This window comes from Pteronotus mesoamericanus, unplaced genomic scaffold, assembly GCF_021234165.1.
Source record: "Pteronotus mesoamericanus isolate MK-2021 breed Mesoamerican mustached bat unplaced genomic scaffold, CSHL_Meso_final contig_192, whole genome shotgun sequence".
Lineage (NCBI taxonomy): Eukaryota > Metazoa > Chordata > Mammalia > Chiroptera > Mormoopidae > Pteronotus > Pteronotus mesoamericanus.
In genome coordinates this window covers 3,217,773-3,244,168 of record NW_026555082.1, presented here as the reverse complement: position 1 = coordinate 3,244,168, position 26,396 = coordinate 3,217,773, and the positions used below count along the sequence as shown (strand labels likewise).

At 74.5% G+C, this 26,396-nt stretch overlaps 2 protein-coding genes across 2 annotated transcripts; one reads left to right on the top strand and one right to left on the bottom strand.

The window, feature by feature from the left end:
- Positions 1-2,696: 2,696 nt before the first annotated feature.
- ZBTB42 (zinc finger and BTB domain containing 42) lies at positions 2,697-3,935 on the bottom strand. Its single transcript, XM_054567690.1, has one exon. It carries the CDS (start codon positions 3,933-3,935, stop codon positions 2,697-2,699), a length of 1,239 nt encoding a protein of 412 aa, XP_054423665.1.
- A 5,125-nt stretch (positions 3,936-9,060) lies between these two features.
- Positions 9,061-25,773, top strand: AKT1 (AKT serine/threonine kinase 1). Its single transcript, XM_054567777.1, has 12 exons — positions 9,061-9,278; positions 11,539-11,661; positions 18,934-19,062; positions 21,007-21,118; positions 21,279-21,426; positions 21,687-21,884; positions 22,490-22,558; positions 22,683-22,808; positions 22,878-23,221; positions 23,457-23,544; positions 25,019-25,121; positions 25,271-25,773. The coding sequence occupies exons 2-12, from the start codon at positions 11,616-11,618 to the stop codon at positions 25,348-25,350; spliced, it is 1,443 nt and encodes a 480-aa protein (XP_054423752.1). The 5' UTR covers positions 9,061-9,278; positions 11,539-11,615; the 3' UTR covers positions 25,351-25,773.
- Positions 25,774-26,396: the final 623 nt, after the last annotated feature.

Below are 26,396 nucleotides of genomic sequence, written 5' to 3'. Positions count from 1 at the left end.
AAGGGGTCGTGTGGACGGTGCCCAGGGGGACGCTCAGAGGGTCGCTCTGCCCAGGAACAGGACCCGGCAGTCACAGCTGGGGAGGGCTGGGCCCGGGAAGCCCCCTGCCCTCGAGGGGCCTCTCGCGGCCCCCTCCCCCGTCCGGTTGGCTCGACGACAGCCACCTCCCAGTTCTGAGAAGGCCGGGCTGAGTCATGGGCCCAACTGGGAGCGTGACAGGGCCTCCCCGCAGGACAGCGGCTCCACAGCGGCAGGCGGGCCAGCGAGGGAGGTGCTGGGCACGACCTCCAGAAGCAAGGGCCGCCTCTGGGGTCAGCACTGGGGAGGCCTCGAAGGTCGGCCCAAGAACCGGCAGCCGTTCAGCGCCAGCTCGGCTCGGCCCGACGACCTCTGAGGGCCCGCGGGCGAGCAGGGCCCCCCCAGCCCTGCCCGTGGGCTCTGCCCCAGCTGGAGGACACGGGCCAGGCCCGGGCTTGGCACACACAGGAGTCCGCCTGCCCATCTGCCCCTGCTCAGGCCTCCCCGAGACCAGGCAGGCCTGAGTGGGCGGGCACCACGCCTCCCCAGCTCTCGCACCAGCCCAGGCCTTGGGGGGCCCGGTCCCACCCTGAGGGAGCCAGGGGCCGAGCGAGGTGGGGGGGCAGGGGGTGCTGTGGGGGAGGGCAGACAGGGGCCGGGGGTCAGGGTGGCTTCTGGGAGGTGGCTTCTTCTCAGCAAGGTCCGCGGCCCCTCAGGGCAAGGGCCCCCAGCCCCCGAGCCTGGCCCCAGTCAGCCTCCTGCCCGCACCACAAACCTGCCTCCCTGGGGCGCCCCTCCCCCAACTCGGGGCGGGGCGGGGGCAACCTGGGGGGAGAGGGCGTGCCAGCCACCCGCAGCCCGGCCCAGCACCCTGCCCCACGGGGCACGGCAGGCAGTGGCACCCGGGAACCACCCCCCGTCCCACCTGGTGGTGCCCACACGCCTCGCGCGCGCTCCCAACCCTGGAAGGCACCGGGCGTCTCCACCTGGGGGGCTTCGTTAACCGCCATCGCCACGGAGACGAGGGAGGCGCGGGGGGGGGGGGTGTGCAGACGAGACCTCCCGCCCGCCCGTCGGCCTGACCTGACGGAGCCGAAGCCCCTGCCCCCGGGCCGTGCCATGCAGAGGCGGGAGGCCCCACCCACTGCGCCGCCTGTGCCGCACACGCTCCCACATGGTCAGCATCTTAAATACGTGTATTTCACCTGGCCTGTACCGGTCACCAAATGAAAACCGTGCACTTCACATTAGCTTCACAGCAGCCGCTTGCACAAGACAATGGGTCCAGTGTTGGTAACTCAGGGCCGACTTCCCGCCCCAGAAAAGTCCGTTTTTCCCCCACGGAAGCCCCTGGGGAAAACCAGGCCCGGCCACGTCGCGGCCGCCCGTTCGCTGGACGCAGACGGGCTTGCACACGCACGTGCGTGCACACACGCGCACACAGGAAACCTGGTCGGGGGCACGCTGTGCCGGGCGTCGCCCCACTGGCCCTCGGTGGGGGGAGGCGGGGCCGCCGCCCACCTGCTGGGAAGGTCCTTTCACTCCACGCCAGGAAGACAAATAAATACGGTATCAAGTGTTGTCAGGAGAGGGGAAAATAACTTAAACTCGGCCGGACGCTGTCCTCACACCACGTCCAGGCACAGCAGAAACGGCCCCTGGGGTCTGGGGAACCAGGAGTCCAAGCGGCTCCGCCCCCGCGAGAGCCCCCGCCGCCCCCCGAGGCTCGCGCGGCAGGCTTCCCCCAGTGAGCAGGCGAGCAGGGCACCGCGGCCCAGCGAAGACGCAGGCCCAGCGCCCACCGCAGGCCAGCAGCTTCAGCCTCCCAGGGCTGGGCGTGAAGGTGGGGGCGGTGGTCCTGCCCCAGGCCCGCCCCTGCTCCGCCCTGCGCCGCGGCGGCAGGGCCCGCTGCGGGGAGGGAGCCCCTCCAAGCACTGCCCCGGGCTGAGGGCAGCCTCGGCCTGGCCCTGTGCTCTGGAAAGGACGGGCAGCCCCGGGGTGGACCGGCGACCTGCAGGGCCAGGCCCACCGAGGCCCAGCTGCGGCCACCCTGGGGACACGCAGGGGCGGCCCGGCCCATCGCCCGCGGCCCGGCGCAGACATCTGGCAGCCTTGGGAGGCTCTGCATCCAGACGGTCGATTCCAAATTGCGACTTCCTCTGACTGCCTCACAGAGCAGGCGGGACCGCAGGCCGCCTGCCGCCGCCGCGCCTGGGGCTCCACGGCCACTCAGCTTCGGGGCAGCTCCGCTCCCGCTGCCCAGACGTCCCCTTGGGGCCTGCGCACGCTGCAACCACAGGGTGCCCCACGGCCCCTGCCGAGCCCAGCCCCGTGCCCCCCGGTGTCCCACACGCACGCCTCCTGTGACCCGCACCCTTCACCGAGTGGGGCGAGGCTCACCGGGGGCCCCTGTGCTCGCCCGTGAGGGGGTCGGGGGAGCCCCGGAGGTAGGACAGGCGAGCTGCCCCATGGCGAGGTGGGTGAGCCAAGGTTGGGGCCCTTGAGACGCCCCAGACCCGGCTGGAGAGGAAGACAGCATCACAGTCAGGGCAGGAGGCAGGGGTGGAGGGCAGCGGGGTGCTTTCTGCCGGGCGGGCCCAGCCTCAGGGACCTGCACCCGGCCAGTGCGGGGTCCCTCTCAGGCCGCCCCCGCGGCGCCACCGGACCGGGCGCGCGCGTCACACCAGGCCGCCGTGGAACTTGCGGACGTGGCGGTAGAGGTCCCCGGACTGCGTGAAGCGGCGCTCGCACCAGCGGCAGGCGTGCGGCTTCTCGCGGGTGTGCACCACGGCGTGGCGGCTCAGGTTGTGCGAATACTGGAAGCTCTTGCCGCACTGCGCGCACGTGTAGGGCTTCTCGCCCGAGTGAGTGCGCTCGTGCCGCTTCAGCGTGTACGCGCAGGAGAAGGTCTTCCCGCAGAGCGGGCAGGTGGGCGCGGCGCCGTCGGGCGAGAGCCGGGCGCGGGCGCCGTCCCGCTCGCGGAAGTGGGCGCTGAGGTGCAGCTGCAACACGTGGGCGCTGGGGAACAGCTCGCTGCACAGCGGGCACGCGCAGAGGCGGCGGCCGCCGGGCGCCCGCTCGTCCTCGTGGGCGCCCGGCTCTGCGCCCAGCCCGCTGACCGGCAGCGGCTCCACGCCAGGCGGCGGGCGGCGGGCGGCGGGGGCGCAGGGCGGCCGCAGGGGACTGCGGGGGCGCAGGGGGCCCGCGCTGTCCTGTTCCGACAGGGAGTCCCGCTCGTCCTTCACCAGCGGCCGCGCCCCTGGCTGCACCCAAGCGCAGGGCGGTGTCTGGGGGGCGCAGGGCGTGTGGACTGGCTCCCTCCTCCGCTCCGGCTTCAGCGACAGGTCCAGAGCCCCGTCCGGCTGTCCTGGGGCCTGGTAGGGCGGAGGCGCCCGCGCGCCCGGAGGGAGAGAGGCCTCGACCCCCGCCGCGGGCAGCCGGGCCTTCCGGGCGGTGGGGCAGAGCTCGGGGTGGGTCCAGGCAGGCAGGGGGCGTGGGGGCCGGCCCAGCGGCTCTGAGACCGGCGCGGGCGCCTCCGGAGGCAGCGCGCGGTCCTCGCCCCGGAGCCGACCCTTGCAGACCTTGACGATGTCGAACATGTGCAGGTAGCTGGCGGCGGCCAGCACGTCCTCCACGGGGAGGCCGCGCAGGTCCAGGCGGCCCTCGTACATGAAGTCCAGCAGGCGGCCGAACGCGGGCGCCGTGACGATGTCGCCGTTGAGCCGCACCGCGTCGCGGCTGCCCGCGGGCCGGTCCCTGTAGAAGAGATGGAAGTAGACGCTGCACGCGGCCAGCACGGCGCGGTGGGCCGGGAAGCGCGCGTCGCCCACCAGCACGGTGCAGTCGCAGAGGAAGCCGAGCTCGCGCTGCTGCCTCAGGCGGCCCAGCAGCCGCCCGCCGTGCCCCGGGAACTCCATGCCGCCGCCGCCGCCGCCGCCGTCATCACCTGGGCACAAACGGACGCCCGTGAGCGCGCCCGCGGCCGCCCCGGCCGCCCGGCGCGCCCTTCCCGGGGCCGGCAGTGCGGGCAGAGGGGCGCGGGCCCGCGCGTCCCCGCCCGCCCGGAGCCGCCCTGGGCACCTGCCCCGAGCAGGAAAAACTCGATCGAAAGTAAACAGAAGACGCCGCGCCGCGGGGGCGGGTCCCGGGTCCCGGGCGGCGGGGCCACGAGCCGCGCGGACCTGGGCGCGCCCCGCCCGGGGCTCCCCTCCCGGTCCCGCGGCCCCCGAACTTCACTTGGCGGCGCCCGCCCGGCCGCCCGGCCGCCCGCCCGCGCGCCGCGTCCCGCGACGCCCGAATCGCCGCCCCCGGCCCGCGCCTCCAGCTGCCGCCCGGCCCGCCAGATGCCACCGCCGCCGCCGCGGGACCCATTTATGGCAGCGCGGCCGCGGGGAGCAGGCGGGCGGGCGGGGCGGGCGGAGACCGGTCCCCGCCCCGCACGCTCACCTCCGCCGCCCCGGCTCCGCTCCGGCCGCCGCCCGCGCCGCGCGCCCTCCCCGGTGCGGCCCCGACGCGCGGAGCTGCGGGCAGCGCGCCCCGGCGGGCGGGGAGGGCGCGAGGACGGCGGGGCGCTGGGCGGGGCGCCCTCCAACTTGGCCGGCCCGGCACCGCCTGCCTCTCGCCCCGCCCCGGAGAGAGCGAAACTCGGGGCGGGGGCTGGAGGGGGCGGGCCGAGCCGACTTCCCGGAGCGGCGGAACCGCTGAGGTCACCCTCGTTACCCCTTCCTCGTCCGCCCCGCCCGGCCGGGCCCCGCGTGCCACCAGCTGGGGCGCCGGGCTGGGAGGGGGTGCGGGGCGATGCGCGGGAGGGGGCTCTCTCGCGATACTTGCCTCCTCCGCCTTGGCGTTCCCCCCCGTGGGGCTCCCGCAGCGCCCGTCTGCTAAGGGACCCCTTCCGGGGACAGGCTCGTCGCCCGGCTCGCGCTGCCGCGGTCCCCCGGGGGCGCAGTCGGGACCTCGCGGGGGGCCGGCACTGGGGTGGAGGAGGGGGCGCGGTCTGTTGGGGGGATCATAAATTTGGAAAAGGAGACGCCCCCTTTTTGCGGAAAGCTGCTGTTTACATGTAATTTATCTGGGACCCCCTCGCACACGCTCCCGTGGGCTCTCGACCTGGAGTCCAGAGCCGGGCAGGACTCCCACGCGCGCCGCGGACCCCCTCTCAGCGTCCTCGGGCGGAGTTGTGTGTCTGAGGCTCGGGGTCGCGGCAGGTCCAGCAGACGCCGCAGCGTGGGGGACGCCCGCGGCGCCCGGAGCCCGTGGGGAAGTGTTCAGGGAGGACGAGGCACGTGGGGCGGCCCAGCCGTGACCTGGGCACCAGGTCGCTGACCGCAGGAGGGGACCCCCGGTCCTGCCGCGGGAAGGAGCAGCCAGAGAGGAACACGGGGCTGGGGGCGGTGGAGCGTTTTCCCCGGGCCTGACCTATGGGGCCACCTGGGGGGGTGGCCTCCGGGCTCTGCGGACGGTGCCCCCAACAGTTTGCCTGTTAGGGCGGGGGGTGTCCGGCAAGGAGCCCGCGGCCGTGCTGCGGGCGCGTCTCTGGACCTGGTTCGAACCCTGGTTTTCCTCTGAACCCCTACCCGCGCTCCCTCCGCCGGCAGCTCCTGGATGGAGAGTGGGCTGGGAGAGGGAGCCCCGGCCAGGGCTGGGGTGGGGGGGCGGGCCTTGACCTGGGGTTGGGGAGGGGCTGGGTTGCAGAGGTTGGGACCCCAGCCGGCAGGAGGGGCAGGGAGCCCTCGGGGGCAGAGGCGTCGGGTGGGCAGGGGGGGCAGCTGCCCGGGTCACACGCTGGGGGTTGGCGGCCCGAGGATCCCCCGGAGCCCAGGACCGCCCCAGTCAGGGTCTAGGAGACAGAGCACATCCTTACACTGGAAACCGAGTCCCTGCCTGAAACGCAGATCGGCCTAGACGTCCCTCATTCTCATTCCCCAAATCCGGCAACGGCCGCTCCGGCTCCCGCACCCCACACGCTGGTGGGGGCCCTCCCCGAGCAGGGCCAGCCTTCCTGCCTCCACCCCCCGCCCCAGCCCCCTGCACGGGATGCCGAATGCTAGTCCCTCGGAGGGGTCCCGGATGGTACGGTCCCCGGGGTCTGGCCTTCTCGGAGCCCTGCCCCTCCTGACCTTGGTCGCGACCCTCACCCTGAACCTCCACGCACTCCTGTGCCTTTCCCCGGCTGCGCGGGCCCCTCCCAGAGGGCTCTCCCTGGGCCCCCCAAACCCGCCTGGAACAGTGGGCACCCGAGAGTGGTCTTCCCTGACGCCCCCAGGCCCTCGTCCCGTCCTGGGACCTCAGCCTGCCCCAGAGCCCTGTCTGTGTGGGGTGACCATTCTGTGATGCAGCTCCCGGCACCAGGTGGGGCTTCGCGAAGTGTCTCTTGAGAGAATGTGGGCTGGTGGCAATCCCACTGCGCCATGGGGCCCCCACCATGGCGTGACCCCGGGGCCCGAGGGGGCCGGCCAGGCCTGCGTGCGCCCCAGCTGGAGCTGGAGCAGGGCCCTGGGGCGGGCAGAGAGCCCTGCCTGGCTGGAGGGACAGTGCGCTCCTTGGGCACCTGGACAGAGGTTGGGGGACAAAGAGAGGGGCCGTGCCGGCTAGGCTGCCGCCAGCAAGAGCCCGGGGCTGGCCTGGGAGAGGGGAGCGGTGGCCGAGCGTGGCCGTGGGACAGGCCTTCTGAGCCTCGGGAGCCATGCGGTCTGAGTTCCGTGCTCCTGGCCCCAGGAGGGGCCGTCCCAGACAGCTCCACGGCGGCCCCCGGAGCCGGGCACCCCAGTGCTCTCGGGTCCCCCAGCCGCCCGAGGAGGCCCCGGGCGCTAGGACGGCGGGAGGCACGGCAAGCGGACAGCGCTTGCCGGGGTGCCGTGGGCCGGGCGACCATCTGGCCTGGGAGCTGCCCTGGGGTCCCGCCCTGCAGCTGCTGCCGGGACCAGGCGGCCCGGGGCGCCGGCCGCGAGTCCTGCCGACGGCCGGCAGCTGCACACGGTGACAGGGATGGAGGTGCCTGGACTCCCGGAGGGCGCAGGCGTTCTTGCCGGGAACATCTGGCCACAGGGCTCCCCAGCGGCTGCGGCGGCCGGCCGGCCGGGCACAGGCTGGGCTGCTCCTCGCGCGCTGCCTGCCGGTGGGAGGGGCGTCTTTGGGGACAGGCCCTGCTTTCCCTCCAGGAGGCCCACCGAGGGGGGCTGGTCCTGCCCCAGGGCGCCTGGCTGTGGCGAAGCTCACCCGGGGTGCTGCCCACGGAGGGGCTGGGGCGCACAGGGGTCCTTGGTACCCGCTGGGCGCCCGCAGGAAGGGGGCCTCCTGGAGCTGGGCCAGCAACCAGTGGCCCAGGAGGCTTGGGCCACCTCAGTGCAGCCTCCTGGCCAAGGTGCCGCTCCTCAAACCGTCAGCAGGCCCGAGAGAGGCCTGGCAAGTCCCTACATCGTCCACGAGAGGGCGCCCTCCTGGACCCTGGCCACTCGCTTCCATCCCGCTGCATCCTCTCCCCTCTGCCTGCCCCCCCTCGCCCCCTCCCGCCTTCTCCAAAGCGCTGCAGAGCCAGGGTGAGGGGTGGATGTGGAAGCCCCTCCTGGGAGAGCGGTGGGTGGGTGGGGCGGGCCCAGAGGGGCCCCAGGGGTCCCCATGGAAGGCGGGAGGGGGGGTGAGCCGTGAACAGACACCGGGCGTTTGGGGGATGGCCCTCAGGTCAGGTGTCTGGTCGGGCCTGTCCTTGGCCCAGGAGGCGGGTGCCGCCTGAGGGCGCACAGTCAGCCCGCGACAGCTGCTCAGGGCGGGGCGTGGCCAGAGGGGTGACGGCGAGAGACCGGGCCGGGGCACCCCACCCCGGGGGCGAGCGCCCGGGGCCGGGAGAACCCTTCCCAGCAGGGGTTGGGCCTGCGCCCCAGGTTCCGCCGCGGACGCTGTCGGGGGGCCGGCCGGGCCGCACCTGCCTCTGGCCCAGACGGAGTGGCTTCCCCTGAGGCTGAACTCTGGCCCTTGAAGAACAAAAGTGCCCACCCCTCGTACATCCCAACTCCAGGAAGATCATTCACTGCGTCTTCCTTTTACAAAAGGGTTACTATCAACTCAGAAGCCGCTGGGCTGGGGGGAGGGGCTGCCATAGGAGAAACCGGAGGCTCTGAGTGGGGGGGCAGGGCCGGGGTCGGAGGTGGGACGCGCCTGCAGCGCCAGGGAATGCGAGAGAGGAGGGGTTAGGGACCCTCTGCCTCGGGTCCCTCAGCTGCTCCCAGTGGACTGGGGGTGCCCAGGGCCCATGGAGACGCAGGCGGGCCCTCAGCGGCCTCAGCTGTCACAGCCCTTCGTCCTGAGCCTGACACCCACCCAGCCCCTGCTGCTGGCGGCTGCGTCTGCTCAGCAGCCCAGTGGGTGCCCTGCATGGGTCCCCGCGCCCTCTGCTCTGTCTGTCATCCTGCGAAGGAGTCCCCATCCACTTCTGTAGCCGCCACGTGTCGGCATCTTCCTCCTGGGGGAGGGGAAGCTCTGGAAAGCGTCCCCCCCACCCCGCCCCCGCACGTAGGGCTCGGACCCCCGTCGCTCCAGAGCCCGACCTTCGGCACAAGGACCGGGGCCTCCGCCGCCTCCCGTGTCAGGTCCGCAATGCGGCCGCCGGCCCCGCAGACCCACCCCAACCGACCGCCTCTGCCGCTGCGCGGCGGCACAGGGTCCTCGGGCTGGGACTTCCAGGACAGTCGCGGCCGCTGTGCCCCGGGCCCCCAGCGGGGGCTTCCCCTTAGGGCGCATTCTGGTGTCACGCTACCCTGCCGCCTGCCGCACCCCACCCCCAACCCTGGGAAGCAGAGCCCGGATCCGTTCTGGTCGCGCCGAGCGGGGCCGAGAAGCACTGCTTGGCGGACAAACAGGGAAACTGAGGCCAGGGAGGGCGTGGCCGGGGCCGGTCCCGGCGGCGGCGCGCGCCGGTCGGCGGCCCCCGCACCCCGGCCCCCGCCCTCCTGGCCCGGGAGGGGGCGCGGGCGGCGGAGGCGGATGTGGGCGGGCGGCCGGGCGGGGCGCGCGGGGCGGGGACGGGGCGGGCCGGCGGCGGCGGGACGGAGCAGCGGCGGGCCCAGCGCGCGCGCAGCAGGCACCGGAGGACGCGAGCGCGGCCGCGCACGAGCACCGGGGCCCGGCGCGAGGCCCGCCCGACAGCGCCCGCCGCTGGTCCGCGCCGCCCAGCCCGCCCCCGGCCCGGCCCGCGGGGATGCGGAGCGGCGGGCGCCGGAGGCCGCGGCCCGGCTAGGCCCGCGCTCGCCCGGACGCGGCGCCCGGTGAGTCCCGCCCGCCTGCCGCCGCCGCCGGGGCCCGGATTTCCTCCCCGCGCCGCCGCTTTGTTCCCGGCCGCCGGGGCCGGGCGCGGGCCGCGCTGCCGGAATGGAGGCGCGGGAGCAGGAAGTGGCCGAGCTTGGCCTGGGCGGGGAGGGCGAGCGGGGCCGCGCGGGCCGGGGGTGCGGGCCGGCCCCGGCCTTCCTCTTGACCTTGGGGAAGTGGCCCGCCGGCCGGCGAGGCCCGGGCTGGGGCAGAGGGGTGCGGCCAGGGCGGGCCAGGCCGGGGCGGGGGGCGCCCCTGCGGCGGGGGCCCCGCGGGCGCTCTCTGGGCGCCGGGCCAGACCTGCCCCTGGTCCCGGAGGCGCTCAGGGGCCTTCGGAGGAGGCCGGCCCCAGCCCTCGTTCAAGTTTGTGGGTGGGCCCTTGGAAGGAGACCTCATCTCGCCACAGACAAGAAGTTGTTTGTGGTGCCCCGGGGAGCCCACGAAAGGGGACTCGCCCTCCCGGGTCCCGGAACGGCTTCCTGAGTTCGGTGGGCTCTGGAGGCGCTGCCCAGCGTGCAGAGGCGCCCGGATCGGGGGCGGGGCGGAGCGAGCTGGAGCACAGGCCTGTGCTCTGCGGCCGGAGGGCCCCTTTCTCCTCTCCGGGGCCCTGCTTGACCCCAGGCTGCCCTGACCCTCTGCGGCCCTGGCCCGAGTGAAGGGCGGGGGCTTGGTCCCTGCCCCGCAGCCGAGGGGACTGTCTGCAGGCCGGCATGCCGGGGGGCACGCGGGCCTTTTCGGAGGCGGACTGTGTTTTTAACAGTTGTGACTTTGTAACAATAGCAGGCAGTGGAGGCCCTCAGGCCGGGGACTGCAGGAAACAGCCCCGCGGTCCCGCGGTCCCGCAGTCCCGGGCGGCGCGGCGGGCGGGCGTGGGGCGGCCGTGCCTATGCACAGCCCCCCCCCGTGTGTGTACGGACGCGTCTTCACACACGGGCCCGGACAGCTGTCTGACTCTGTCAGCGGCCGGCCGGTGGGGGCAGGGGCACGGCCGGAGGTCTCTGAGGCCAGCCCACTGCCCCGAGGCCACGCCCACGCAAGTGTCACCAGAACCCCTGTGCCCAGCACGTGGGGCTCGGAGCCCTGTCCCCACGCTGTGCCCCGGCGCTGCCGGGCGCATCGGCGCTGTCCTGGCCTGACCACCCCCCATGTGTAGCCTCGGGCTGTCGGAGCGGAGCAGCCTCCCCGGTGCCCAGCCCCGGTGCGGTGCCGCGGGAGGGCCGGGCGGCTGGAGCGGGACCCACGTCGGGCTCCATTCCAGGCATTGCCAGGGCCCCAGGGAGTAGCCCTCCAGGGCCAGCCCTCTGGGCGCCTGTCTGGGGGGCCGGCAGGGACTGGGAAGCCCGGCCTGGGTTCTGAGGGATGCCTAGGAGTCCACCCAGCAGGGGAGCGGGGGAGGCCGGCCTGATGAATGGCCGAAGTGTCTGCTCAGGGCAGGGCGGCCGGGCCCAGTGCAGGCGGCGCCGGTTCTGCGTCTGCCCGGCCCCCCGTCTGTCGCCTCCTGGACGCTGTAATTACGGGCCTGTAACCACCCTGGACCGGGTGCCGCTCACAGACAGGGCCGTCTGAACCTCTCTTTGTCCCCGGCGCCGAGCCTGGCAAAGCCAGAGGTGCCTGGCCCACAGCGGCTGAATGAATGGGCAAGAGTCAGGCTGGCGGAGGGCTGTGGTTCGGGGGGGGCTGGGGTGTCCGGGGCGGTTCCCATCGCCCGGGGGGCTCCCGTGGTGCCCGCCACCGCGCCTCTGGCCCTGCCGCCCCTGTGTCTGAATTTCCCCCCTTTCCCAGCCTGGGGTGGGGGGGGGCTGCCCTGCCCGGGGACCCCAGCCCGTGGGTGGGAGCACCAAGGGCCGGGGGACAGGCACCCTCACCAGCGGCTGCGGAGGCCGAGTGCCTGGGGCCCGGTGGGTGGGGGCTTCCTGGAGGAGGGGGTGCTTGCTGGGGCGGCCGGTCGGGGTGGCCGGGCCGTGCTGGGAGGGCCTTTTGGGGATGGCAGTGACTTGTACAGAGGCGGGGGGCGTGGGTGTGAGGCGGCGAGGGGCACCGGGCGCTGTGAGGGCCGAGGGTCCGTGGCGGGGAGCAGGCTCCCGTGAGGTTTCTGCCGCGCGAGGCCCCGCCAGGTGCCGCGTGGGATGGTGGGCGGTGGTCAAGACCCCGGGTGGGGCAGGTCGGGCCTCCGGGCTCCCCGGCTGGTCACAGGCTCACGCTTCCCTTTGCTGCTCCCAGAGGCTGTGGGCGCTGCTGGGCCCAGGGAGGCCCTCCGGCGAGAGGAGCGAGCGCAGCGAGCGCGCCGTCCGGGCACCATGGCCGACGTGGCGATCGTCAAGGAGGGCTGGCTGCACAAGCGAGGTCAGTGTGCGGGGCGGCGGGCGGCTCTGGCCTGCGGGCTCTCCCCTGGGAGGGGGCCTGGGTGTCCGGGAGCCCACGCCGCCGGGGGGTGCAGGGCCGTGCAGGGTCTCCCCGGGGCGTGCGGGGTGGCGCGGTGGGCAGGGGGGGCCCGAGGCCTGCCCTGCGGCGATGGGGTGGCTGCCTGGCCGGGCATCCGCGGCCGCCTCCCTGCCCGCTTTCCTGGAAGGCAGAAGGGACGCTGGGGCCAGGCCAAGGCCTGGCTCGCTGGTGGCCCGGGCACTGCCCGAGGGCTCCTGAGGGCGGGCGGGGCTGCTGGGCTTGGGCCGGGGGAGCACTGCAGGGCAGGGCTGGGGGTTTGGCCGTGCCCGGCCCCTGCCCCCCATCCACCTGCCCTGAGGGAGCCCCTCCCTGCTGCCCCAGGACAGGGGTGGAGCAGCCAGGCCCCTCACTTCCTGCCTCCCGGGCCTGCCCCCTCCCTCAGGGTCGGTGGCCATGCCAGCAGCCCACTGGCCCCTGTGGGGGTGGGCGGAAGGCGCCCCCGCCCCAGGGGACCCCAGGGGTGGCCGGTGGGCGGTGAAGGTGGGAGTCGTGGGCCCGGGTTCCGTGGGGTGCACAGGGTGCAGGGGGGCGGGGGGGCCGCCGCGGCCGGGTTGGGAGCGGGCGTCGAGGGTGTGGCCGGCCGGGGGGCTCAGCCCGCGGGCAGCCCGCCGGGCCCTGGGGCAAGGCCAGGAGGCTGCAGGGGCCCGCGGCCCGGGGCCCCTCCCGCACGGCTGCCCCTCGGGGCGCCCCAGGAGCCCCGCTTCCTGTGCGGCAGCCCCCGCAGGTCCTGCTCTCTCGGGGTCGGGGCCCGCACCCTGCACCCCGTACCCCGGCCCCGTCCCTCCCCTCTGCGTCGAGAGGCCCAGAAACACTCTCCCACCTGGAGCCTGCGACCGGTGCCTGGACCTCGGCAAACGTGCGCGGGCTGAACGTCAGCTCGGGAGCTGGCCCCGGACGTGCCTGGGCTGCTGCCCCGGTCACCGGGGCGCCGCTGGCCAGCCAGCTCTGGCGGGCGTGCCCCCCGAGGCCTGGGGGAGTTCGGCCGCCAGGCAGGGCGTGTGCCTTCGGGAGGGGCTGGGGGTCGGGGTCGGCCCAAGGGGCGTCCCGATTCGAGGGCCCTGCCACGTGTCCCTCTTCAAGGGCACGTGCGTCGGGGTCCGGCCTCGGGACCCTGTCTGCGCGGTGGGGGTGGGGCAGGGGAGGCCTGGAGCCGAGAGTGTGGTGTGTGGGGCCTGACTCCGTGCCCGCCGGCCCGCGGGCGAGGGCCTCCTCCTGTCCCGCCCCCGCCCACCCCGGGCCGGTCACCTGGCGAGCGGCTGCCCTGGGCACCGCCGAGGGGCGGGAGGCTGGTCCCCTGCTGGGCATGACCCTGGGCCTGGCTCCTCCCGCCCCTGGGGGCGGTGGGCCGGACCACGTTCCGGGGGGCCAGCACTGTGCACTCTAGGCCATGGGGGGGCCAGAGGTCGAGTTCTGGGTCCCCGTGTCCCTGTGTGTGCGGCGGGGAGCTCGTCCCCGGGAAAGTGCTGAGGGCTCAGGCCGCCGCGAGGCCGGCGCGGCAGGTGGCCCTGTGGTGGGGGCCTCCGAGCCCCGAGGGCGTGGCCCTGTGCCGGGCAGTCTGGCCGAGCAAGAGCTGGACGCCCTGAGCGACGGTGGACGCCCCGGGCCCTTGGTGCAGGGGTCCGGTGGCCGGACGTGGCTCAAGAACTTGCATTTTCAAAGATTCGGTCTATTCCGTGCCCTCCCCGGAGCTCTGAAGGTCGACTCTCAGGAGGGGGTCTGGCTGAACTTGGCCCGTGGCCTCCAGCCGTGCCTTCGGACTGTGAGACCGGGCCGAGGCCCAGCCTGTTTGGGGGTCCCGGGCTGCCCGCCCCGCCCACAGGGGCCCCATACCCAGAGCCTGTGGGGTGTCCCCAGCCCACGGCCAGGCTGGCCGGACCAGCTGGGCCTGGAAGGGGCAGGAGGGGAGCCAGACGCGAGGACACCGCATGAGGGGGGCCGCAGGCACCCGGCAGGCCAGGGGTGGGGCGTGGGGTCGCGGAGAGCCTACCTGTGGGTGTGGGTCCCTGTCTCTGGGTCCCTGCCTCGAAGGGGTCCCTGTGTGGTCTGCTGGGCCTCTGCGCCTCAGTTTACCTTCACCCCCAGGAGCTGCGCTGGGGGGAGGGGGAGCTGTGTGCCCGGAGCTCAGCGGGCCCACGGCCTGGCCCGCCCGGACCCCGTGGCCGGCACAGACCCTCCCCGGCCCCAGGCCACAGAGGAGCCCTGGCTGCCCTGCCGCGCGGGCCCCGAGGGGGGTCCTGGGGGCAGTGGGCTCCCGGGGCCCCTCCGCTGCCGGCCCTCCGTCGTGGCCGGTCCTGCCTCTCGCCGCGGAGTGCTGTCCCCTGTGCCCCCCCCCGTGGCCCTGAGATGGGGGATAGGGGTCCCATGTGTGTGACATGGTCCCGTGGGGGAGGGACGGCGGTTTGCCAAGGACACACTGGGAACCCGGGGCCCGTGTAACCCACTTCGTGCGCGGACGGCGCCTCAGCCCCAGGGACCGCCCCTGCGAGGGTGCAGCAGGGCCCCGGCTTCCCGGGCTGGGCTGCCGGGCAGAGGGCGCCCCGCCCGGGGCTGAGGCTCGGGTCCCCCCAGTCCCCTTGGGCCCTGGGCAGCCCCGGCGATGCCCCGTCCGTGGGGCGCAGAGCCGCCCCGAGCAGCAGGTCCGCACAGGCTGCCTGGCGGGCGGACAAACCTGGGAGGGCGGGCGCCCGGCCGGCCGGTCGTGCTGTGTGGCCGTGGCTGTGGCCAAGGCCGGGCAGCCTCTGTGGGGCTGAGTTTCCTGTTTTGTGAGCGTGTTGAGTTGTGCCTTCAAAACAAACAACAAAAGAGGAAGCTGGGGCCTCTCGCGGGGGCAGGGGTGAGGGGCCACAGCCCGCCCCAGCCCTGGGGGCCCGCGTAGAGGGTGGCACCCCTGCCTCCTTCCTGGGCGCCGGGCACGCTCGGCACAGCGGCCCCGCTCAGGGCCGGACGCGATGGGGGCACACGGGGAAGGCCCGGGGACAGCCTCGGCCGCCGAGTGCGTGTGCCCAGCAGGGACACGCAGGCCCGGACAGAGAGGGGGCCAGGGGGCGGGGCGCAGCCCCCTCCCCACCCTGACACCCCGCCGCCGCCCACTCTCAGGGGCCGCGGGGCCAGTTCCTAGAAGGGCCAGGCAGCGAGCTGGCCTGTCCCGCGCGTCCCCTGGGCCAGGCACACCCGGCCGGGCGCGGGGCCAGCTCCCTCGCGAGGGCCCGCCTGTCCCTAGAGCTGCCGCTGTCTCTGCTCCCAGGGCCGCCCCCCGGGGGGCACATGCTGCCGCCGCCTCCGCCGCGCACCCCAGCCCCGACCTCACCCCTGGTGGGCTGGCAGCAGGCGTGGGGCTGCAGGGCTGGGGAGGGACAGGCCGGCCCCCGACCCCTCCCTTGCGCCCGTCCCTCCCGCCTTCGGTGGCAGCCTGTGAACGTGAACGCGAGGAGTAAAAGGCCTACGGCTTAGGAGCGCAGGGCGGGTGCGGGCTGTGGGTGGGACGGCCGGGCGGCCTGGGACCCAGGCCCTCGCTCACCATCGCACCCCCGCTCCCCCGCCCCGGTGTCCGGCCCACAGGCCTCGGCGGAGCCCCATGCGCCATGGGGGTCGGGGGCGCCGGAGGGGCCCCAGGCAGAGACCCGCCCAGGAGCCTTGGCTGCGAGGGGCTGGGCGCGGCAGCCTGGGTTTGTGGGCGGGGGCGGGCGGGGGGGCGACAACAGGGCTGGGCGCTGGGGGGCTCGGCCTGGGGGGGGCGCCCCTGGGGTTGCGAGGTGGCGGCGCGGCCTTTGCTGGACTTGCGTCCCCCCTGGGCGGCCCCCGCCGCGCAGGGTGCGCCTCCTCCCGGGGGTGTTGAGGGTCAGGGCCACTTAGGTAGATGCAGGGGTGCTGCTCCAGCTCCCCGGGGGGCTCGCAGGGAGCGGCTGTGGGTGTGGCCGGTGCGCCTGGGGACGCGCACAGGTCCCTGTCCTGGCTGCAGGTGCACCGGGCAGCCAGAGCCCTGGGGGGCCTGCCGGGCGCCCCTGCCCTTCCCAGAGGCGCATCTGCCGGGGGTGGAGGGGGCTCAGCATCCCCCCGGTCCCCGGGGCGCCCGGGCGGGGGCTTCGGGGGGGCGGCAGGAGCGGGGCCCCAGGCGCGTCGCAGCCGCCGCTGGGCCCGGAGTTGCCGCCTCTCCTGTTCTCCGTCCTCCCTCGTCCTTGCTGGCTGCCCGCGCCCTGACAGACCGGGGGGCGGGGGGCGGGGCGGCCCCCCCTCGCCGCCCCAGCCTGGTGCCCTGCTGGTGGGGGGACCCGGGACCCGCCTGGGCACAAGCAGAGGGGCCCCCGGTGCGCCCTGCCTGGTGGGCAGCGGGGGGGGGGGGCTGCTGTCAGCAGGGCCGCACGCGTGCTGCGCGGGGGAAGGCAAATGGGCGCCCGGCAGCTGGCAGCGCGATGGCGGCGGCGGCGGCGGGGGACCGTGCGGTCGCCGCTGTCAGCTGGCGGCGCTCCCCGGGCCTGCTGGGGCTCGCCTTGCTGTGAGGAACAGCTCGGCACCGCCTGGCGCCCTGCCAGCGCCTGCCACCGCTGCGGCAAAGTGTTTATCCAGCAGTTTCCCTGAGAAACTGGGGGCTGCAGAGGGGTCCGTGGAGCGCGGGGCGTGGCGCCGGGGTGGCCGTGGCCGGGCCCGCGTGCCAGGGCGTCCTGGCTGCCCCTCGGGCCGTGCCGCATGCAGCCCCCGCCCGCGGCCTCTGTGCCTGACCCGTGGCGTCAGGCCAGGGCGCACGCTGCCTTGGCCCCGAGCGGGGGCTCTGTGGCCCGTCAGGAGGCCCTGCGGGACTGGCCGGCTCCCGAGAGGCTCAGGGCCATGGGAGGGGCCCAGGGAACCGCATGGGGACCACGAGGCGGCTCGGCGCTGAGGGCCTGGGTGGTAGGAGAAGGCGGGCAGCCCTTGTCCAGACAAGGCCTGGCTCCGCTGTGAGCCCCCCCGCCCGCCCAGGCCGCGGCCACCTGGGGGTTCGGGTTCCCCCGTGGGGCTCAGCCGGACGAGGCCTCGGTGGGGCCGAGCTGCCTGTCCTTAGCTCAGCCTGGGGCGGGGCTCCTGAGGGGCCCGGGGGGGCCGGTCTGCTGCCATCCTGCGCGTCCGCCCTCAGGCAGAGTTGCCCGGAGCCCCGGGACCTGTGCGCCTCAGCCCCAGGCGGCTGTGGCTCCGCTTCCTGGCAGCCGGTGCGGGGTGGTCCCGGGCTGTGCCGGGCCCCGGGCTGGAGTGTTTGTAGGGGGAGGGGGCCCTTCCCGGGCCCCGGGCTGAGTGCTGGGGCGCCAGGAGGTGGGCCCTGGGCCCAAGAGAGCCCCCGGGTGTGGGCAGGTGCGGGGCCTGGGGGGCGGCGGGGGCCCCGGGTAGGGAGCGGCTTGGGTCTTCCATTTGCTGGGCGCCTGCATCTGCCCGAGGTGGCTCCACGCCTCCCACGGCCGGCACTGCCACACGCGTGTGTGCGCGTGTGCGTGCCTGACCCTCCCTGGGGCCCCGGGCATCCTGTGGTGGAGCGGACAGCGGCGGCCGGGCACAGGGTGGCCACTTCAGCCCCGGGAGTGGGCAGGGCTGGGGTCCCGGGACACCGCCGGGGGGGGGGGGTGGCCTGTGTCAGTGCCGGGTGGGGGGGGGGCCCAGCAGGCCCAGGCCCGTCCCCCAGGCCCCCCAGCCCCTTTCTTCTGGAGTTGCTCCCTCGGGCCCCATCCCGGCGCTGGGTTCTGGAACTTTCCCAGCACTGGAGCGGCCTGTGGGGTGAGGGCGGGGGCAGGGCCGCGTGGCCGGGTCAGGTCCCCGGGGGCCCGGCGCCCCGCGCGGGCACTGCCGCAGTTGCGTCGGCGCGCGCGGGCGCGGCGCTGGGGGCCGCGCGGGGCGGGGGGGAGGCCGCACAGTTGGCGCATCAAGATGGATGCCCGGGCCGCTCGGCTGCGGCGCCCGCCGCTCTCCCCGCTCAGTCAGCGTCCCGGGGAGCGGCAGCTGGCGGGATGGGAGGCACTCCATCAGGGCCGACAGCTCCAGACCGGCACGCAGGCGGGTGGGAGCGAGCACGGTCGGCCGCGCGGCTCGGGCGGCGGCACCCCCCAGCCTGCGCTGCTCGCTCCCACCCCGGCTCCGACGGGCAAGGAGGGGGCCTGGGAGGCTGGCGGCACCGCGTGGGCCGGGGTGTGGGGCCAGACCCCCGGCGCGGCCCCGAGGGGCTTGGAGGGCTGCGCCAGGTGGAGACCCCCCGAGTGCTGTTGGGGTGGGACGGGCGACCCCCTGGAGCCAGGGGCGTGGCCTGTGGGTGGGCTCCCGGGGACCCCCCCAGCCGCCCAGGGTCACGGAGAGCGAGGGGCCCCGGGGGTCACACGCACAGACGCTGGGCGGGAAGGTCCAGGCCGTAGGGCTGGCGGGGGGAGGACTGGGCCGCGTGGCGGGTGGTTCTGGAGGGATGTTTGCTCTTGTCCCGGGCTCAGCTTGGCCCAGAGCTCGGGGACCCCAACCCCCTCCCCGCCCGCCGGCTCCTCTGAGGAAGCGGCTGCCTCATTAGTAAGTTTTCCACTGTTGTTCAAACTCCTTGCTCGGCAAAATGTAAATGAAACATTTTTTCTGGGTGTCAGTATGAAAAATGACAGTCGCTCGAACATCGCCGAGGACATCTGCTTGCTTCTGCGTGCACGCCTGTGCTGCGTGCGGCTGATGTCGCAAAACTTGGGGAAACTCCGCCGTGTACCTGGGTGACCCGCGTGTGGGAGGCGGGGTCCAGGGCCCCAGGGCCTGCCGGTCGTGCTGCGGGCGCCGGGGCAGCGAGCGCCGTCCCCGGTGCTGCTGACAGGCCTGCAAGTCCCACGGGACGTGGTGCTGCCCCCCTCGCTGCTGGATGCCGGGTCCACCCTCCCGGCTGGTGGTCAGCTGTGGTTTCCACAGTGTCTCCTTCATCTGACAAATGGCCGGACCCAGGGAGGGCCCCTGGTGCTGAGGCCCCCGGCAGGGGCTGAAGCCAGTGCCTGGGCTGCTGCTGGGACACACTGCCTCGGCGCTGCTTCCTCCAGGAAGGCCCTCTGGATGGGACGGGCCTCCCGTCGCTCAAGCCCTTCCCCCCGACGGCCCCCAGAGCACGGCTTGCACGTCTGGGGGTTCTGGGTGGGTCCAGCCCGCGGGAGGAGGGGAGCGGGCCCAGCGCGGCTGCCCCTCACGCCCCCGTGTCCTCAGGTGAGTACATCAAGACCTGGCGGCCGCGCTACTTCCTGCTCAAGAACGACGGCACCTTCATCGGCTACAAGGAGCGGCCGCAGGACGTGGAGCAGCGGGAGTCGCCCCTCAACAACTTCTCTGTGGCACGTGAGTGAGCCCGCGGCGCCCTGTGTGCGAACCCGGGTGCGGGGCCCGGCCCCCAAGCTGCTGGCTCCCTGGGCCTCTGTCTGGGGCCGGCAGCTGCCAGGAGCCAGGCTGGGCAGGGCTGGCCCCAAGGCCCCGCGGGGACCGAGCGCCCAGAGAGCGGTGCAGCTCCTGCCGGCAGGGGCCGTGCGCCGAGGCCCAAGGCCGGTGACCGCCCTGGCCGCTCCCGCTCCGGAGGCTGAAGGCCTGGCCTAGCGGGGCAGAGTCCAGCGGGGGCAGCCAGCCGGGCCCGGGGCGCCAGCGTGGCCCGTCTTGCGCGGCCCTCGGGTGGGCAGGCAGGGTGAGCGCCCGGGGGGGCTCACGGGATCTCCTGTCGCCCCCGGGGAGGTTGTCGGAGGCCCTGCCCCCCCCACCTCAGTGTTGTTTCGTCAGCTGATGTCCTCGGCTGGGGGGAGGGGCACGGCTGGCCCTGGGGACGCTGCTGGGCAGACAGGCCCTTTTCCTGAGCTGTGGCCTTGTTCTGCCTCAGGGCGGGGGCGGGGGCGGCCCTGCTCACGGGCTGGGAGGCGGTGGGGGAGCTGAGCTGGGTGGGCCTCCTGGCACGGCCGGCCACGTGGCCGCCGCCTGGGTGAGCGGGGGCGCGTTGCCTGAGCCCCACGTCCATCTCGGGGGGCAGCGCCCACTGCGGGGGTCCTGGCTGCACCCCAGGTACGACCCCCGGCCAGCTCTGCCCTTCCCGCCGCCCGGCCTCGCCGGACGCCCAGTTCTGGCCTGGGATCTCAGCGGGCCGGGCCCCGGCGGACGGAAGGACCCCGGGCCCCCGCCTGCAGGTGTGTGAGGCGAGGCCGTCCTGGCACCTGGGCTGCCCTGCATGCGCCTCGGGGGCTCGGGCTCCGCCGCCGTTCCCCCCGGGGGCACCTGCTGCCCAGCACGTCTCAGGGCTGATGTGATTAGATTGGGGCCCAAGTGAGGGGGACCCAGGAGGCAGATGCCCCCTGCTGGTGGGGCCGCCCTGCTGGGGGAAGGGGCCCCACGGGAGTGCTCCCCAGGCCGCAGGCCGGCGGGGAGGGGTCCTCTGGAGGACCTGGAGGCGGACGCCAACCCGAGGGGCCGCCTAGGCCGTGGGGGTGGGGCTGGAGCGCCGGCTGAGGGGCTTTTCTAGGGACGGTTCAGGGATGGGGGTCGAGCCGCCAGGCCCTGGGAGGGGTGCTGGGTCCCGGGAGCTCCCGCTGGTCTCCAGCAGCGGGAGGGGGCGGGTGTGCGGCGTCGGCGGCCTGCGGCCCTGCATGGGCAGCCAGCCCCGAGCCCCGAGCCCCGAGCCGGCTGAGCCCGAGGGCCCCTCCTGCTGCCCGGACCCAGGTGCCGGGATGTCAGAGGCCCCTGCGCTGGCCCCACCCCCTCACCTCACAGGCTGGGCCAGAATCCCTCCTGGAGCCGTCAGTGGCCCCCACACTCACACGTGCCCCTCGGGTCGGAGGCGTCCCCCGGTCCCGGGCAGCAGGGGTGCCGGTGCCCCAGGTGTGGGCGCGTCGCAGGCGTGCCCGCCCTCCCGCTGCGCGAGCTCCCTGGGCCCAGTGGGGTGGGCCGCGCCGCGCCCTCCAGCTGCCTCGGGACAGGCAGCCGCCACCCTGGGGCTGCCCGCCAGGAGAGGGGCAGCAGGGCGGCGGTGGGCAGCCCGCCTTCCCGGGACGCCCCCCCCAGCCCCCGGGCCGGTCGGGGGCCGTGCAGCAGGGGCTCGGGGAGTGCGGCAGCAAGGTGGGGGGCGGGGCTGTGCCCGACACCTGCTGGGGCAGCTCCAGAGCAGCGTCCGCGGGGGGCAGGGGTCCCAGCCCCATTTGCAAGGAGGGACCCTGAGGCCTGGAGAGGGGAAGGCATAGGGCTTCCCAGGACCTGGGGGTGGGTCTGGGGCGTGCGCCCAGGGTGCTCACCTGCCGGCCCCGCCCCCAGAATGCCAGCTGATGAAGACGGAGCGGCCGCGGCCCAACACCTTCATCATCCGGTGCCTGCAGTGGACCACGGTCATCGAGCGCACCTTCCACGTGGAGACGCCCGAGGAGCGGTAGGCGGCGGGCGCACCCGGGCCCCTGGCGGGGAGGCCGCAGCCCCGTTGGGGCCCAGGTCTCAGGAGGGGCAGCCTCCTCGGGCCCCCCGGGGGCCTCTGAGCCGGGCGGTGCGGGGGCGGCCTCGGGCCGGGCTGGGACCTCACTGGGCGCCCGCAGGGAGGAGTGGACCACGGCCATCCAGACGGTGGCCGACGGGCTCAAGCGGCAGGAGGAGGAGATGATGGATTTCCGGTCGGGCTCGCCCAGCGACAACTCGGGGGCTGAGGAGATGGAGGTGTCCCTGGCCAAGCCCAAGCACCGCGTGGTGAGCCCCCCCGCAGGCGCCTGGCGGTCAGCGGGTCCCTTCGGGCTGCCCCCGCCCCCGCGCCCCTCCCTGGCTGCCCCCGCGGGCAGCACGGTCGGACCGTCCGAGCCCTGGGTCGGAAGCGAGGCTGGGACGCTGGGTTCCAGGAGGCCCGGGTGCTGTCCCTCCCCCTGCCCCCGACCGCAGCGCCCCGCGTTGGGGCGCAGAGCCCCGCGTCCTCCCGCGAGCCCTGAGCCCGAGGCCTGGCCCCCGCCCTGCAGACCATGAACGAGTTTGAGTACCTGAAGCTGCTGGGCAAGGGCACCTTCGGGAAGGTCATCCTAGTGAAGGAGAAGGCCACCGGCCGCTACTACGCCATGAAGATCCTCAAGAAGGAGGTCATCGTGGCCAAGGACGAGGTGGCGCACACGCTCACGGAGAACCGCGTCCTGCAGAACTCCCGGCACCCTTTCCTGACGGTGAGTGGCCCCGGCCGCCCCCTGTGGCCGCGAGTGCGTGGGCGACGGGCGCGGGGCCGGCCAGACCCAGCCTGCGTCTCGGGACAGGCTTCCGTGCTCCCGGGCCTGGGGCCTCCTGGGCTTTGGCACCCGGGCAGTGGCGGGCAGGCCTCTGAGAGGCTGACGCAGAGCCGCGGGTAAAAGGGGGAGGTGGCCGGGGGCTTCCCTTTGCCCTGCCTCCCCAGGGCTGGGGGTGCTCAGCGTAGGCGGCCTGTGTGGGGAGCCCTTCGCCTTTGGGAGCAAGGAGCCACGTAGATGTCGGTTTGTCGAGCCAGCAGCTCTGGGAAGGCCCAGGCGCCTCCGCCGCCCCCCGCCCAGCCATCCTCAGGGTCCCGCTTCCCGCCCGGGCGCCCCAGGCACAGGCCCCTCCCGTTAGAGCGAGGCAGCTGCACCTGGAGGGGCGTCTCCCCTTGTCGGGGCACCTCCGGGTTCATGGACCTTGGCAGCCTCGGAGAGGCCGGCTCCCTGAGACCGCCCCCCGCCCCTGAGCCCGGCCCGTGGGGCAGGGAGACGCCGGGGTGCCCCGCCGGCCGGAGGGGCCGCGCCTCAGCCTGTGTCCTTCGCAGGCCCTGAAGTACTCCTTCCAGACCCACGACCGCCTCTGCTTCGTCATGGAGTACGCCAACGGCGGCGAGGTAGGGCGGCCGGGGGAGGGGGAGGGCGTACCCCGGCCCGTCCCGCTGCGAGGCCCACGGCTCCGCCCCGCTGGCCCGGGCCTCGGGCGCCACGTGCGCGGGCTCAGACCCCCACCCCCCCCAGCTCTTCTTCCACCTGTCACGGGAGCGGGTGTTCCCTGAGGACCGCGCCCGCTTCTACGGCGCCGAGATCGTGTCGGCCCTGGACTACCTGCACTCGGAGAAGAACGTCGTCTACCGCGACCTCAAGGTGGGCCGGCCGTGGGCGGTGGGGCGGGGCCGGGCCGCAGGGGCGGGCGCTGACTGGGCCCCCCCGCAGCTGGAGAACCTGATGCTGGACAAGGACGGGCACATCAAGATCACCGACTTCGGGCTGTGCAAGGAGGGCATCAAGGACGGGGCCACCATGAAGACCTTCTGCGGGACGCCCGAGTACCTGGCCCCCGAGGTGCTGGAGGACAACGACTACGGCCGCGCCGTGGACTGGTGGGGGCTGGGCGTGGTCATGTATGAGATGATGTGCGGCCGGCTGCCCTTCTACAACCAGGACCACGAGAAGCTCTTCGAGCTCATCCTCATGGAGGAGATCCGCTTCCCGCGCACGCTCAGCCCTGAGGCCAAGGCCCTGCTGTCCGGGCTGCTCAAGAAGGACCCCAAGCAGAGGTGAGCGCCCGGCGGCCTCCCCGGCCACCCTGTGGGACGGCTCTGTCCAGGGCCCCTCTCGGGAGACTGCCCGGCGCCCGCAGCCCCCGCGCCCGGCCCCCCGTACCTGCCGGGGCTCAGCCAGAGAGCCGCGCGCCCCGCCGCCCCCCCGCCCCCCCGCAGAGAGCCCTGGAGGGTGACTGGAGCCCTGAGTGGGCGGTGGCGGCACTGTCACCGCGGCCTGTGTCCCCTGCAGGCTCGGAGGGGGCTCGGAGGACGCCAAGGAGATCATGCAGCACCGCTTCTTCGCCAGCATCGTGTGGCAGGACGTGTATGAGAAGAAGGTGCGCCCCGCCCCTCCCCCACAGCACAGGCCCACACCCTCCCCCCGCCCTGGGAGGAGCTGTGTACAGGCTCTGCCAGCGGCGCCCTGTCGGGTTTGGGCGCCGTGGGTGCCTCCCCCGGTGCTGCAGGGCGGGGGCCCTGCCCTGCCGCCCCAGTTCCTCCCACTGTCTGACCTCAATCCCTCAGCGGCCGGGGGAGCCCAGGCCTGCCCTCCGGGCTGCGGGAACGGGGCAGCGCCTGCCCGTCCAGCTCCGGGGGGACCGCCCGGGAGCCGGCAGCTGCTCCTGCACGCGCCCCTCCCACCGCTGGCCCAGGCTGCCGTGCTGGCGGCAGGCGCCATCCCGTCTCTGGCCCGGCCTCCCCTGCAGGCCCCACTTGGCTGCCAGGGCCCTGTCCTGCCTGTGGCACAGCACGCGCACCCTGCCCAGCTCCGGCCCCAAGGCCTTCTGCCTCCTGGCTCTGCCCCCGGCCCGGCCTCGAACAAAGACCCTGCCAGCTCACGAGGGGCAGCCTCCGCCCTGGCCCGGGTCTGGGGAGCTTTGGGGGCGCCGGCCCGTAGCACCGTCTTCCCGTGCCCACGTCCCATCGGTTGCCCCTGTGTCCTGGGTCATGGTGCGTCCTCTCTGCAGCCAGACTCAGCCAGGCCACACGGTGGTCCTTGAGCCGTGCGTGAGGCTGGAGAGGCCCCGCACCCAGCACACGTCCCTGCCCCCGCCGCACAGGCGGGGCCTGAAGGGCAAAGCCCCACAGCCCGTGGGGATGGGAGCCCTGGCTCCTTCCTCACCTCCAGCGGCAGGGGCGGGGGGAGCTGCAGTGAGGCCCCAGGGGCCCCGTGCGGCTTAGGGGACGTGTCAGGGCGGCGCTTGGGCAGAGCAGGTCCCCCCGTGCCCCGAGCTGGTGGCACGGGCGGGCACCAGCACTGGCCAGCTGCTCCCCGGGCAGGGGTGTGTCCCCTGAGCCCTGCTCTCCACGCGGCTGGCACTGGCCTCTGCTCCCTGGGCCTGTGGAGGCACGACCGCCCCGCGGGCCCACCGCATGGGGCTGCCGCTCACCAGCACAGGCGGGCCAGGGGGCCGCGGGGCAGGACTGTCCCTGTACCGCGAATGAGCAAACTGGAAGCCCCCAGCCGCGGGGCTGTGAGGGGCGCCGGGAGGGGAAGCCCACTCTGCACTCTGCTCCAAGGTGCCCTCCTCATCCCCCTTCCAGCTTGTAAGGAAGTCAGAGAGGAAAGTCAGAGAGCTGGGGACATTCCAGCAGCCCCGTCCCCTCTGCCGGGGAGCGGGGGTGTGTGTGGCGGCAGGGGACAGGGGTCCCCGCAGAGCGGCGCCGCACTGCCTCCTGCCACCTGCAGGGGCCGCTGTGAGCAGGGCTCAGCCTGCCCTTGGCTGAGGCCTCAGCTCGGCATCCTGGGGGGCAGGGGGCGGGCAGCGGGCGCAGAGCCAGCCTGTGACCTCCCGCCCCCGCCGCCCACAGCTCAGCCCGCCCTTCAAGCCCCAGGTCACCTCCGAGACAGACACCAGGTACTTTGATGAGGAGTTCACCGCCCAGATGATCACCATCACGCCGCCGGACCAAGGTGAGGGCCACCTCCCTCCACACAGTGGGGCCCACGCTGCCCTGCCCACAGCCCTGGGGGCGGGGGCACTGAGTCTCCAGGGGCTGCCTCGGTTCCCCTGGCCCCCTGGCCCCGTGTCTGAACCATGTCCCCCGCCCCCCCGCCCGCAGACGACAGCATGGAGTGTGTGGACAGCGAGCGGAGGCCCCACTTCCCCCAGTTCTCCTACTCGGCCAGCGGCACGGCCTGAGGAGGGCCCGCCGGGCGTGCCGGCGGACGCTGCGCGGGCTCCGTGGGCCGGGAGGGAGCCGCGCGGACGACCTGCGTTGAATGTTTTTCTTTCTGGACACGTGAGGAGGAGCCGCGCCGCCCCTCCGGCACCAGCGGGAAGGCCTCCGCGCCGTGGGCCGGGCGCCCGGCCGCTGGGAGGAAGGCTGCCCTGCGGTTTCTCTTAATTTATTTCATCCAGTTCCCCAGGTGTGGCCTCGGCCTCCAGACGGCGAGACTCGCGCGAGAAATCTCGGGGACTCCTGTGGCCCCCGTCCCTCTCGCCAGCTGCCCCAGGCTGTCACCTGCCCCGCCCCCCCCGGGGGCCCCAGAGGCCACCCGGCCGTGGCCCCTCGGGGCGGCACGCAGCGGCCCCAGGGTGCCGCCTGGGGACAGAGGCCCCGCGGCGGGCCTGGCGCGGGGCTGAGGCCCGGCAGGCGAACCTGCTGCTGCGCATCACGCCGTTCACGTGCAGTGGGGGGCCGCACCTGGCAGCAGCCAGCCCCCCGCCCCTTCCCCCTCCGGGACGCCCCGCCCCGGTGTAGCACCCGTCCCCCACAGAAGCTTCACTCGCCCGCCGCCCCGCCCGACGCCCCTGAGGGGCCGTCACTGCGTCCCCCCGGCCAGACACTGCGCTGCACCATGGTGTTTTTTTACATTCAACTTTAGTATTTTTACTATTATAATGAGACTTTCCCTCCAAATTCCTCAATAAAAATGGCTTTTCAACTTTGTGGCTGGTTTGCTTGTGGGAAGCACCCCGTTCTCCCGGCGCTGAGGCCCCAGGACAGCTGCTGAGGGGAGACGCCCCGACCCCGCGTTCCCGCAGGACTTGCTGGAGGGTGGCGTCCAGGCTGTCCCTGCCCCCAGTGGCTTCACCCCGCCCCATGCCCAGGGGTCACCTGACCACCAGGAAGGAGCCCACGGGACCCAGCGCTGGCCAAGGTCATGCCGGGCTGAGGGCGTCCCATCCCAGCAGCAGCGCCCCGCCCCCCACCCCGCACAGCAGAGCGACGTTGCAGGACGCGC

Bases quoted from the DNA above. Each gene is read 5' to 3' on its own strand.
- ZBTB42 (XM_054567690.1), bottom strand. From the start codon at position 3,935: ATGGAGTTCCCGGGGCACGGCGGGCGGCTGCTGGGCCGCCTGAGGCAG.
- AKT1 (XM_054567777.1), top strand. From the start codon at position 11,616: ATGGCCGACGTGGCGATCGTCAAGGAGGGCTGGCTGCACAAGCGAG. The intron at 19,063-21,006 runs GTGAGTGAGCCC...CCCCGCCCCCAG, and splicing joins CAACAACTTCTCTGTGGCAC to AATGCCAGCTGATGAAGACG. The intron at 23,545-25,018 runs GTGCGCCCCGCC...CGCCGCCCACAG, and splicing joins AGGACGTGTATGAGAAGAAG to CTCAGCCCGCCCTTCAAGCC.